Source organism: Grus americana, chromosome 1, assembly GCF_028858705.1.
Source record: "Grus americana isolate bGruAme1 chromosome 1, bGruAme1.mat, whole genome shotgun sequence".
In the NCBI taxonomy this organism is placed as follows: Eukaryota; Metazoa; Chordata; class Aves; order Gruiformes; family Gruidae; genus Grus; species Grus americana.
The window spans coordinates 2,837,368-2,850,972 of NC_072852.1; the positions used below are offsets into that span (position 1 = coordinate 2,837,368).

Consider the following 13,605-nt stretch of genomic DNA (forward strand, 5'->3'; position numbering starts at 1 on the left):
TTGAGTTGTAACCTTCTCCCTGACTGTGCTTGAGGGAGACTGATCCCGTCACTCCCTGGGATGCAGAGTGACCCTGGCAGGGTGAGCATCACACCAGAGGTAAGGGACAGAGTCTAGGAAGGGTTGGTTTGTTGGTTGGGTTTTTTTGGTATAAAAAAATAAATTGCATTATTTGTGTGACTTTTAAAACATTAATTAGTTTGGATTACTCAACTGTTACAATTTATCTGGACTAACAATAAATTCTTAGCTCTGCTCATGAGGTCTGTTCTACCATTGCCCATGACATGAATTTCAGTGTAACAGCATCCTAAACCTGTCATTGCCTCAGCCAGGTGATTAGAGTTTTCCTCATAAGTTCTCTTCATAGAAGGCATCATGAATTCAGGCTTGCCGAGAGCGTTGCTGCAAGTACCTGAGCTGTCGGGAGGGACTGAGCCTGATTTCTTCAGCATAGACATTTGCACAACACTATCTGGTAGCAGCAGAACGCTGTTAGACCACTTAATTTTAGGCACATAACTGAGATGTCTTCTTTAGCAATGCGGTTGCCCTGGGTTGCCTCTGTAATTGATGACGTGTCATCTCTAAAGGTAGTTCAGGTTTTGGGTGCCTGAATGAAGCTTAATTTGAGTTTAAGACTAGAGGACCATCCTCTAGAGGGAGATCTGAGCTGTATTCGGGCCACGACATGTGCTTTCTGTGCAACAGAAACATCATTCACAACACGGAGCTTCTAGCCGGTTACAGCGGTGACTTTGGTAGTGCTCCCGTACGCTGATCTCCTGCGAAGTCTGCACACCAGCAGCCTCCTGGGCTGTACCAGAGACACCTCGCGCTTGGCTAGAAGAGTAATTCTGTTCGCTAAAAGCAGTAGTAGGACCACAGGCTTTGTAGTGTGTGCCTCTGTTGAAATAATTTGAAAAACCCACTTGTACAAGATACACCAGACACTTTGAAATGTTCTCAGATGCTCTCCAATTGGGAAACATATTTACATGGCCTATAAATCTGAGAATATAACCAAGGTAGGGGAACCCTTTCATGTGACTCATCTGACCAGCCGCCGTGGAAAGACTGAATGCAGAGAGCAGCCCAAAAACAACCCACAGCCTAACAACTGTACCGTCGAAGTGCGAGTTCAGCTCTCTCTACGATGCACCCAGCTGTGTCCGGATTGCAGGTGTTGCCCCGTAACAAATGCTCTAATAATCAGTTCTACAAATGATAATTTTATGTTCTTTTTGGCCAGAGTGTTGGGTTCTCTTTAGCAGTACACCTGTGATGTGCTAGAGAGCGAGGGAAGGCAGGGAAACACTCTTAGCTCATCTCTTGCTCTTAGGTAGACTCCAGCGCAGTATCTCCTAAGGTGGCAGAGGCCAAGGGATGCATGTGGCACACGTCTGGCACCTTTGAAAACCAAGCCTGAATTCTTGCCAATATTCAACCATAGTCTTTGCGTGCATAAATGTTTTCAATGTAGAACCCCTACGGGAACCACTTTTCCCAGCACGGATTCAAGACGAACCCTCTCCACGGTCCACAGGAGACTGCGTCCCCTCCTTGGGGAGGGGGAAAAAGAAAGAAAATATTTTTCCTGCACCTTTGTCCTTGCAGGCCTTTTTGCAGTGCTTGGGAATTTCAGAATTATTCAGTCATTGCTTGGAATTGATCAAACCAGGTTCTTCTTTTTTTATTCATTCAGTCAGTAAGGAAGGCTGAGTTCATCGGCTGAAGAGGCAAGGCAGATAAGACAGGTTCAGGAAAGAATTTTTATTGTTCCAAAGATTTAGTATTCAGACATTATAGACTTGAGTAAATTCTAATTGTGTTTCTAACTCTACATTTAATAAATGGACCATGGAGAAGGAAAAAAAAAAAAAAAGGCTGTAAGCAGTGGGAGGAAAAACAGGAAATGAGACCATGAATCAAATCTGGTCTTGGAGATGACAGTCAGGCTGGCTACAAATTCTGCAGCTCACTTGATGTGAACCACACCAGTCAGATAAAAGTATATCAACATAAACAATCACATATTAATATGACATAATAATAATAATATATTAGGCTTTGAAGTCCACAGGTAAATCTGAGGGTCCTGAACCGCATGATTCGCATTAACTAAAGCTTTGCAACAGCTTCCGGCGGCTGGTGCTTCCAGGCACAGAATCCAGGCTGTCCTCTGCGGAAAGTACAGGGATCTTTGGGGTGATATATGTAATCATAATCCCAAACACAGTGCATACTAGCCAACAGAGAAATAAAGACTAACAAAGTATCCCAGGTACTCCAAAATTGATCTCGAGGAAGCGGTGGTGGTCTGCAGAGAGCACATATCCCATGGAGCTGTCTCTGACACCAACTCGAAATCCAGCCTCACTCCTGCAATGAATATGATGAGTTGAACTCACCTTTTTTTTTTTTGTTCAGAAGAAGAATAGTTCCTCATTATTCATTGATCAGGTTGTTAATCTTGATGACTCAGGGAACCAAACCATGCAGATATGAGTCGCCGTGTGATATCAACTGGTAACTGCTGCTGCTAAGGTGCTACAGAGCGTGCAGCAAAATTCAAGCATGCTCTTGTCGTGAACTAACAATGAGAATAAACGCTGACTGTGAAAAGTGAAACAATGATTGAAGCACGGATTCTGAGATGAGCCATAAACCTACAGCCTCCGCAGGAGCTGAGTTGGGATTGAAAGGGAAGGTCTTCTGCCCTTTATATAACCAGGCCTTCAAATATGTTTGAAGACATACTCTAGGACAAGAGGAAATGGCCTGAAGTTGTTCCACGGGAGGTTTAGATTGGATATTAGGAAAAACTTCTTCACCAGAAGGGTTGTCAAGCACTGGAAGAGGCTGCCCAGGGAAGTGGTGGAGTCACCATCCCTGGAGGCATTTAGAAGACCTGCAGATGTGGTGCTCAGGGACACGGTTTAGTGGTGGACTTGGCAGTGCTGGGTTAATGGTTGAACTTGATGATCTTAAAGGTCTTTTCCAACCAAAATGATTCTATGATTCTATAAAAGCTCATTTAGAGGAATTTGATGGTTTAGCTTAATTTGCCCTGCAGTTATAATAGGTACTGAAACTGGTGCCAATAGCACCAACAAAAGCAGGATTTGGCACACCTGGAATGTACTGAAGGTACATTATTTACTCATGAAGTCTCATCTTATGGCAGAAGGCACTGCGGACTGTTGCATCCAACAGGAAAAAGAAATCTCCAGATTTTGAGAACTTGCAGACTTTGCTATAATGGTCATTGCCGATAAGGAGGAACCTAGGTACTATCAAAGTCCTTCCATGCTGAACATTTCTAAGGAATAGATGACCATCAAGGGATAACCAGGTAAAGTCATACAGTACAACACGCACACCGTGGCAGTGACCGAGCAAGATGATCCTCCACGGAATAAAAACTCACAGCAGGTGTGCAATGAGCCTTTATATGTCACCTCACCTACTGAGTGTTTTCATGGCATTTTTTAAGTCTTGAGACAAGAGTCTGAAATTTAATAGCAACTTGTTCCTGGGCTCATTAGGATTTATTTGTTTGTGAATGTCTGGCAATGCTGTCCTTCACTACTCTTTGGCTATACTTTATAGCGAACAATTTAAGTATTAAGTGGCACAAGAAATATTTCTACCACCAAGGAACATGTCCAGGCAAGGACAAATCAAGACTGGACAACAGCATTGCTTTTAAACAAAGGATCTGGCCATAAAAACACGCGGGGTACGTGGAAAAGCACACAGCACCACAAGAAGTTAATGTTTTTAACCTAATAAGATACTGCTTGTTTTTCAGATACACAATGAAATACCTCAAGTTCACCAGTTTGAGATGGATTTTCTGCTTACACAATTCAGAAACGGGTTCAGCTCAAACAAGAGTCAGAAGCAGTTAATGAGTTTGTATTGATTGCTACATTTTTGTCATTCTGCTCTTGCATTATCTTTTTCTTGGTAGAAGTTTACTCTGTAGTAACCACTGAAGAGAACTGAAACACAAGACCAATGTCCCGCTGCTTTGGCACTGAATGACCTTGGGCATGTCACTTCACCACCTGTATCTTTGAAGAGTTTTACTCTGACTGGAGTGGGACGTGGGTGTTTGAGGTAACACACGTCAAAAGCATCTGGTGTGGCTGCACAGAACTCCTGAAGTCTCATTAACACTACTGAGTAGTAACAAATTATTCTATGCTGGGCTCTGTTGTGATGTTTTCATTACTGCTGCTGCCTGCACTGGTTAATTTAAACTAGGTTGTGTTTTTCTATGCCACACAGCAGTCAAATCTGTGTACCACATCGAGAGATGCTACTCTTAAAATAAGCATATTATTTATGAGAACATCTATATTGTTTGAAGTTCTTCACAGAACAACTTCTTTTTCTATTTACAAATTGCTTGTGAGACTTGTGAACTAGACATGAGTTTATTTGCCAGTCGTTAATGAATGATTTTTCGACTGCAAATTTATTTTAGCCTTTTCTAACATTAATTTCTAATACTTTTTTCATCTAGCAATGTCCTTGAAAGAGCTCTCAAATATGTTTGACAGTCCACAGAGAAAAGCTTCTGACATATAGATAGCTCTGGCCTGCAGCAAACAGTCTTTCATTTCCACCTATTATAAGGGAGCCATAAATTCTGCAGTACCTCAGCCCTGCTTTTTCTACACTGAGCAAACCTTACGGACACATCAAAATGACCCAAACCAATTTTGAGATGTAATTCTGCCCATTTGTTCTTTTCCTCCCTCTTGAAATCTATGCATATGTTACAGTGTCCTGTAATTTCAAGTCATACAAAACAATCATAAAAACCCCTGGTAGAAAATAGCTGTTGTTAAAACCTTAATTCCTGAGTATAAATCTTTCTGTTCAGCAAGACGAGTATTTTCTTAGAACTCTCCCAACGAGGACAAATATATTAGAAGAGCTGCTTCTGATTTGCAGATGGGCATTTCCACAACAGTTAACGTCACTAACTGAATAAATACAATTCAACCCCCTAAAAACATTCCTGGTGCAGAAAAAAAAAAAAATTTCATTACCCTCAGTTTTTTGGTGCTCACACCGTACCAACACAGATGCACAGTCCATTTATTCCCTTAAAAACATACAGTTACCAGGGTGTTGAATTCATAATAGTCCCCCCCTCATAGAAACTGGTTTAACATCTATAAAAACAGGCATAAACATCACGTCACATACCTCAAGAGAACAGCTCATATGTCCTTGATATATTTTCAAGCAATTTTTATTTGGTAGTAAAGTGGCTGTCAGCCAATGCTTCAGCAATATCTTAAGCCCGAAGGAAGGCAGATACTGCTGAAATGTTGGCTGATAGACATTTTACATCCAAATAAAAATTGCTTGAAAATATATCAAGGACATGTAAGCAGTTCTGTTGATGCAACCAACGGGATGTTTGCATCGATTCAGAGAAATGAAATGAGTCAGTTGACAGGGGCTGCAATAATCCGTTGCGATCATTGCGTAAACACTTCGGGAGAAATTTCTTGCAAGGGGAGTGGAAGGCTTTGGCATCACTTCGGTACAACTAGGCTATCCTTCCCTGAGCCAAGCAGGTGAAAGGCTTCGGAGGAAGAAAAAGAGAAAAGTTTCCCACATACCACGTTTATTATTATTCGGATGTTACCTGTGCCAAGAAGTCCCAGAAGAAGACTAGGACTTCATTGGGTTAAACAACTGAAGAGGCCAGACAGTAGGAGAAACCAACGTATATTCATATAGTCCAGCTACGTAAAGGTATTTCTTGCCTCAGACAAGAAAAATTCCAAGATCCATCTGACAGCGCTGGCATCCAGAATGCAGTACTTTTTCTGGGGATATTATACACTAAAGAGCATCTTTTTCTCCTTTCAGATGTCATCGCAGCCCGCACCTCTGCGACTCTGGCCATCGAGATAGGCCGTGGGATCTGCAGGGGGGAGCGTCCTTGCCAAACAGCCAGAGCCAGATGCAGTTTGTATCGTAGGCTGAAAAGAAAACGTATTGTGCGTTATTAACATTATTCGTCTCTTGGAAAGAAAATTACATGCCCAGAGGGGCTATGCTAATGGTAATTTTATGCCGTTATGATGTGGAAAATGGGATGAAGCTCAGGCCCAGAGCTCCAGCAAGCACCGGAGCACCCTGCCCAGCCCGGCCCTGCCCTGAGGCGCCATTAGCGCGGCCTCGCTGGGGAAGGCCAGGAGCACACCCCACACCCCACCTCCCCAGCGCCAGCGGGACAAGTAGAGCTGGGGGCGGGATTCAGAAAGTCCCCTCAGAGCGGGGCTGTGCCCCGGAAGACCCCAGCAGGCCCTGAGGGATGACGCCCACCCGCAGTGCAGCCCCGCAGCCAAGGCACAGCCCGGGGCTGGAGAGAACTACACTACCCAGCGGGCAGCGCGCAGGGGCACCGGGCCCGCCCTCGCCTCTTGGCGCTGGGCATCCTGGGAGTTGTAGTCTGCGCCCCGGTGAAGTTTTAACCGAAAAAGTTTCCGCACCCTTTCCGGGTACCACGCCGCTCTTCAGCGGGGGTGCGCGGTTTCCATGGCTACGGCCCCACAGCCAATGGAAAGCAGGGTTCTACGCGGAGTGGGCGGGGTGAGGAGAGCGGCAGGCCAATGAGGGGCGGTGTTGTTGCGGGGCGCGCTGGCAGCGGGGACAGCGAGTCTCCTTGGGGCCGTCCCTGGTTGCGGCCTGGTGGCGCCGGGCGAAGATGGGCGGCGGCGGGAGCACCACCCGGCGCGTCACCTTCGAGGCGGACGAGAATGAGAACATCACGGTGGTGAAGGGCGTGCGGGTGAGAGCGGGGCTCCCCCGGGCCAGGGCTTCTCGCCGGGACCCACAGGGACACATGGGGCCTGGCTCGTCCCGGGCTGCGCCGACCTCGGCCCGCCCCGATCCCTCTCTCGTCTTTTTCTGCCTCTCCGCTGGTGGCACCTGCCCCTGGCCCTGCAGCTCCGTCCCCTCACGCCTCGCGGTTGCTCTCCTCCGTTTCCATCCCCTCTCCCGCAGTGACCTCCACCCCTTTCCCGCCCTCGCTCTGCTTTGGCAGTTGGGTCTTTCAGGGGCCCGGCCAGAGCCGTGGTGCTCAGGTGCAGTCTGGAGGCGTCTGTCGTGGCACGAAGCATGCCGTGAATAAGAAGCTGTCGTCAGGGATCCTTGCCCGAAGACGGGTGACAGAACAGTTGTAGGAGAGATGTGTGACTAGAAGAGCTTATTTTGTCTTTCCCTGACCTCTACGTATGAGAGCTCCTCCCTTTCCCCTATTCTCACTCTTACATGCTGTGTATCCGACTTCCTGTGTACCTGCAGAAGCATTCCCATTCTTTCCCTATTTATGGCATGCTGTTGCCTATAATATACCAGAAGATAGTTTGTGACACGCTGAGAAATCTTGCAGCTTGCAAATCTTTCAATGGAAGGCACTGTGTTGTTCATACCAGGAATGATAAGTTCTCTTTTATTTTTCATTACTGCTCGTAGGGAGGAGTGTTGCGGAACGAACTGTGAGAGTAACTGCTGCCTGTTTCGGTGTACTAATACTTTTCAGTTCTGGTCGTTTAATGCTCTCAGGCAAATAGGTGACAGTAATGTAAGTGTTCACAGCAGAGTCCATCTGCTCTGAACCATGGTTAAATACTGGGAAGGGCTGTTCGAATTTCCCTAAAGGATCCTGGATCTTGAAATATTGGAAAAAAAACCCTGAATGATATTACATGTAATAGGAAGATGTACCTTCACTAAATAAATGTTAGTCAGTAGGGCATTCAAAAGTGGATCTGTTTACATATGTAAACTGTGAAGTTAAATTGAGAGTTTTAAGACTGGCTTAAGAATTCTTATGCTGAAGGAGTTTTACACTTTCGGTGGCGTTTTAGATTACACATTTTAGCAAAATCTTTGTAACACAGATTTCTGCCAGTGAGAGATGTCATGCTGTAGGTTTAGTAAGGAATTTGCTAATTAAAATTAATTCCCATGGGCAGTCAAAACAGTATTTTGGTAGAGTTGGTGTTTGAGGAAACCAATAGAAGGTTGTAAGTTGGAAAACAAAAAGCTTTCGTGTTACTACTTCTTCACCTTCTGTTTTTTTTTTTTCTCCTTGGGCTACAGTAGATCTGAAACTGGATGTTACTCTTCTTCTGTTTGATTTTGCGTAATTTGTGACAGTATGTGTGTTCATGTGTCAACATTAGAATGAGCTTAGCAGCTGACTACACTTGCTGTGCCCACTTGTGTTGCACAAGTATTTTGAGGGCTTTGTCGGGATGAAGTTCCTCCTGGGTTCAGTCCTCTGCACCTGCACAGTGTGGTATTTGACTGTCATCCAACTAACTGAGAAAGGCAAAAAGGTTGATTAATTACACACGAAGTATCAAAGGGTGTTGTTTCCTTTACCGTTCCCTGAATCCTATATTTTGTCATACCGGTTTCCTGTGTTCTTTCAGAGCCAAAATAATCTTGTTCAGTCTAATTGTTTGCACTCAGAGATGAGTGGTCACCCCACAAATAAGGGAAAACAGAAAGCTTATTTTCCAGCGTGGATAGAATTTTAGCAGCTTTCATACCTTATGTTGGGGCTCTATGCTCTTTTTTTTAAAGTTTTACTTCATTTTTTGGGGAAAGAGAGGGGTAATGGGGATAAAGGACATGTAGTCTGACTCTGGGTTGGGGTTTATATTTTTCAGCTCTCTGACAGTGTCATTGATCGTATGAAGGAACCATCTTCACCCAGTGGAAGACCGCAGTCTCAGCACCGATCAGCATCTGGTGCAGGTATGCCCATGCTTTTCTGTTTTTTAATGTGAGGAAGAAAATCAAATGTGCCTTTCAGAGCATTGTAATGAGCTCATTGCCATTTTGTAGAGGTGATTTTTTTGACATTAACTTTTTTGCTCATCTCCTTTTGAAGAAAGAAGTAGTTTGTAGGCTTTTAGAGGAGCTAAATTACTCTTCGTTTTCTTCTGACATAAAAGTGCAAATCACAACTGTTTATTAGACTTGGTTTTCTATGGTATTATCCATTGTTAAAGACTTTTTAAAATAGAAATCCCCCAACATACAGAATAAGCAAATATCCATTCCAAATATGTACTGAGTTTTGAAGTGAAAATTCTTGCATACTTAATGAACACTGAATTTTAGTATAGCGAGCTTCTGTTGCAATGTACTTAAGCAAACATTAAAAGAATAATATGCTATTTTCCTATTGTGTAATAGTGGAAATAAATTGTGTACAGTTTCTACAGATCAATGGCTCAAAATGATGGCTTTCTTAACGTTTTACATTTCATTATTGAGACCTGTTCAAATGCGTTGAACCGGTTTTGTGCCAGGCAGCCTGTACTCTAATTTAAAATACTTCAGCACAGTGAACACGATATAGCTACTGAAGGAACGAAAGTGAATGGCAGAGATTGGAGCATGTGATTTATGTTTGTCGACTACATGAAACCTGTAAGGTTTGAATAAGGTTCTTATCAGTGTTCCAGAAATATTAATGATATCAGTATTCCCTAAGGACCTTTTGCCTTGATACTTAGAAAAATCCCACCAAAATTCAACACTGATTAAAAATAAGTCCTGTGGCGGTAGCAGGTCTTGCAGCAAGACTTGAATGAACAGAACGTAGCATCTTTCTTTCATCTGAAGCAAAGAAAGTTGGTTTTCTGTTGCTTAATTGAAGGTGTCTGTGGTGGAGGTGTCTATATTTGAGCTGGGCTCCCTCTGTAGTCAGTAGAAAGAAAAAGACATTTTGGGGGACAATTCATCTGGCTTATCTGAGAATTCTACTTCCGGGTAAGATGAATTGCCCTCTAGGAATACCGGGGCGAAGAGGTCAGATGTAAGTGTCTAACGATGTCAAGCAAATCCAACACAGGATGTTTTACAAAGATTGAGGCTTCCAAATGATGCTGTTTTAGAGGTTTGGTTTTTCATTTTATGAATAAGAAGACTGTGGCATAGTGAAGGCGAGGAAAATATCAGTGCTAAAAATTACTTAAACTGTCACTTGGCTTGTGAAATGTAGTTTGCAAATGAAATTGCTTAGAATTTAATACTTGCTTAAGTAAGGTTTGAATGGAGTAGGGCTGTAGTTTCATGCATGGACTGCAGATTGTCCATCTCTTTTCTTCTTAAATAGTAGTCTTCTCATTACGTACGTGTATTTTACTGTGGTGAAGGAATTATTCTAGGTACAGGATTTATGTGAAATAGTACTTGCACATCCTGCCCGCTTTCATGGCAGTGCTTGTTGCTTTTTCATCCGTAAGCCTGACTTACAGAAGTAGTCTTGTGAATAAGTATCTGTGGGTTTTGGGATGTGGTGACTAGAGAAGGCGGCTGTAATATCCCAGTAATTCTTTGCTAATTCATGGTATGTATATATCTTGATCCTTTATTTTGTTTCTCTTTGTGTCTTGGAAGTAGTGCTTTTTTTAATTTTTATTTATTGAAAGGCTTAATAAATTGCTTGACCATTCGCAAGCTTGGGAAACCTTATGCATATTTTTGCTTTAAGAACTAGTGATTTAGGTGAAGTGCTTGTATTTCCCCAAGAAAGTATAATTGGTATTATACCTCAGTTACAAATCATTTTAGCATTTAAGAGGATTAAATTATACTTAAGTACATGTTACCATACCATCCATTCCTCTTTCGCTGAATGTTTTTTGATGAAGAATTACAAACTATTGAATTTCTTTGATGCTGTAAGAAGAGTCAACCTATTTGTTTATTTTGTAGCTACATCTACCGTGTCAGAGTCTGCATTTGTCTGATAAGGTGTCATTACAGGAAGGGCACTTGCTTCAGAGCTACTGTTCTGATCACTTAGTATGGAATGAATCTCTGTTGATGGCTGTGGGGGCTGGATCCCAAATCTGGGGATCTTCCTTCTGTGATGCAGCAGTGCTGGGGCTTGGTTTCTTGGTAAAGCCTCTTTGCACCCTTAATGAGAGACCTTTCCCCAGGCAGCTCCTCCCGTCCTGTTTATGAATCTGGTGATAGTGACTTGTTTTTCTGACAGGGGATCACCTTCTGCTTCTGAAGAGAGTTTTCCAAGGATGGTGGTGTTTGGAGGCTGGCTCTGGCTTTTGGATTACCAGCTGGGCAACTTTTGATCTTGACAGTTTGTTAGCCTGCATTTATATTGTTATATATTCTAGACAAATAAGACTTTTCTACAAAAATAAAAAAAGATGTCTAGAGGGAGAAACATTAGAGCTGTTAAAACCAACCTTTTCTTTAAGTCAAGTCTTTGATAGCTTTTGGTGGAGGAATAATGTATTAGATTACATGAAAGAATGTATATCTTGTTGCTTGCCACTGTATGATGAATTTATTGACTTCAGTTTGGGGTCGGAAAATGAAATTACATACGCTTTCAGTGAAATCTGACATCTAAATACTACGTCTTAAAGCATCCTAGCTCGCTGGGATCATTTTCTGACTTCTGAGTAATATTAAATGCACTGAAATATTTAACAAGTGTAAAATCTTTAAAGTATGTCTGTAATTCCTGAAGCAATATTGATGAAAAGTAATTTGGTCAGACAACGAGAAAACGAGAACTTTTTTTTTTTCTGAGTGTGTATTATACCTAAAGCTTTAGTCATAACAGACAAAGGGACTGGTTTAATTCATTTTAGCTTAGTGGATATCTGAAAAGCTAATAGCCTATTACGGAAAAAAAAAAAAAGAAGAACAAATGCTTAAATTATCAAGAGTCTCTGCATCTCAGCATTTTTTTCCCTTTGCAGAAAGTTACACTGAGGAAACAGGGGATTTTTCTCTTTTTTTTTTTTTTATATATATTTTTAACTGTATTACTTGTTGTTGTTACTATACTGTCCTCGTGAAAGCAAATTGGTAAAGGACCCGTGTCATAAAGTACTATGTATTGTGTAGGTGTGTAATAAAGTGAGCGCTGCTGATGCGTCCTCAGAAATTAGGTTAGACCTGGCATGTTTCCAGTGGAGAAAAATATATTTCTTATCCTTGTTTGTTTGTATGGAGTGATGCCTTTTAATCGTGTACTCTGCTGTGTTGGAGTCCATGTCTTTTGGTGGAGTTTCAATGGCCACGGTATCCTGGCTCAATCAGAAGTATATAAGGAAGTATTATTGAGATGTTCAGGAATGAGTATTTGAAGAATTAGGTTCTAGTTGGAGATTTACCAAGCATAAATTATGCTTGACCAATTTAACCAGGATCTTCATGGTGATGTATTGTAGGAGGACAGGAGATGGTGGACACTGAAGCAGGAGAGGTTCGGAGTGGCAATAAAGAAAAACTTTGTCACGATGAAACCAGTCAGGCATTGCGAGAGGCTTCCCAGTGAGGCTTGGCAGTCTCCGTCCTCAGGCGCTTTCAAGGTGTGGATGGGTAAATCCCTGAGCTACTTGGTCTAATCTCAAGGCTGACCCTGCTTTGAGCAGAGAGTTTGACAAGATGAATTCCTGAGGCCCCTTCCAACCTGAATGATTCTGTGATCCTGCGATTTGACAGCAGAGTGTGAAATAAGTTTGCTAAGTGCAACAGAGCATTTTTAATCCTTAGAATGTGAGACGGGTCCATTGTGACCACCCGGGATGGTCTCTTGCAACATGCAGCCCAAGAGAATGTGGCTGAGAACTTTTACACCAGAGTCATTGACCTCGTTCCTTGTTCACCTTTAGGAAGATTTTTTTTTTTTTATTTGAAGAATTGCAGCATGTGATGATGGTCCTAGTAATTGTGGATAGTCAAATGCTGCATGAAAAAAGGTAAAACTGGAATACCTCATGCTAAATGTTGTGGGAGGCTCTGCTTTATTGCTTGTAACTTTGAATTGTTTTGTATTTTCCCTTTTCATGAGTATGTGGAAGTTTACAGAGTTTGGCTAAATTTATGCCAGTTAAGCAAGAATCCACTGCAAATAAATCCCTTTAGTTCTGTGCCCTTTAATGTATTAATTGTTTTCATCTACCTTTTTGTTGCGACAACACTTTTTCTCTGCATAAACTGAAAGATGAAGTAAGCTGACATTTCTGTGATTTTACTTTGTAGAATTCCTCTTATTTTTAGAAAAGGAAAACAACAGTGTTTTAGCAGTGCCTGGGTTGATTCCCTGCTGTTTACTTTGCTGTGAGACACCTGTAAATCTCAAGCAGGTCTTTTCAGCCACTGACATGGATTTGCAACCTTTCTTCATGTAGCAGCAACCAGGAGGGCTTGGTCTGTCCATTTGGTTGTGTTTATTTTGCCCTGCTTTGGTTACAGCTCTTGATACTCTCTAGTTTTAAACTGAACTGGTACTGAAAACCTCTGTGAAATACATCAAGTAGGATTCCTCAGTCAACAAACTGAGCGGGTCTGTGGACCACTGGTAGCCTGGAAGGCCATGATTTGCATCCTGTAGCGTAATATGTTGGTTGATGAAAAGCTCAGCATGACCCAGCAATGTGTGCTTGCATCCCAGAAAACCAGCCATATCCTGGACTACATCAAAAGCAGCATGACCAGATGGTCAGGGGAGGGGATTCTGCCCCTCTACTCTGCTCTGGTGAGACCCCCCTGCAGTGCTGCGTCCAG

At 42.6% G+C, this 13,605-nt stretch overlaps 1 protein-coding gene across 1 annotated transcript in view; it reads left to right on the plus strand.

The window, feature by feature from the left end:
* Window positions 1-6,660: 6,660 nt before the first annotated feature.
* CHCHD3 (coiled-coil-helix-coiled-coil-helix domain containing 3) overlaps window positions 6,661-13,605 on the plus strand; it is a 158,289-nt gene continuing 151,344 nt past the window's right edge. The window contains exons 1-2 of the mRNA XM_054844464.1: window positions 6,661-6,826; window positions 8,718-8,805. Of these exons, the coding sequence (XP_054700439.1) occupies window positions 6,743-6,826; window positions 8,718-8,805 (172 nt within the window). The 5' untranslated portion in view covers window positions 6,661-6,742. The remainder of the gene's footprint in view (window positions 6,827-8,717; window positions 8,806-13,605) is intronic.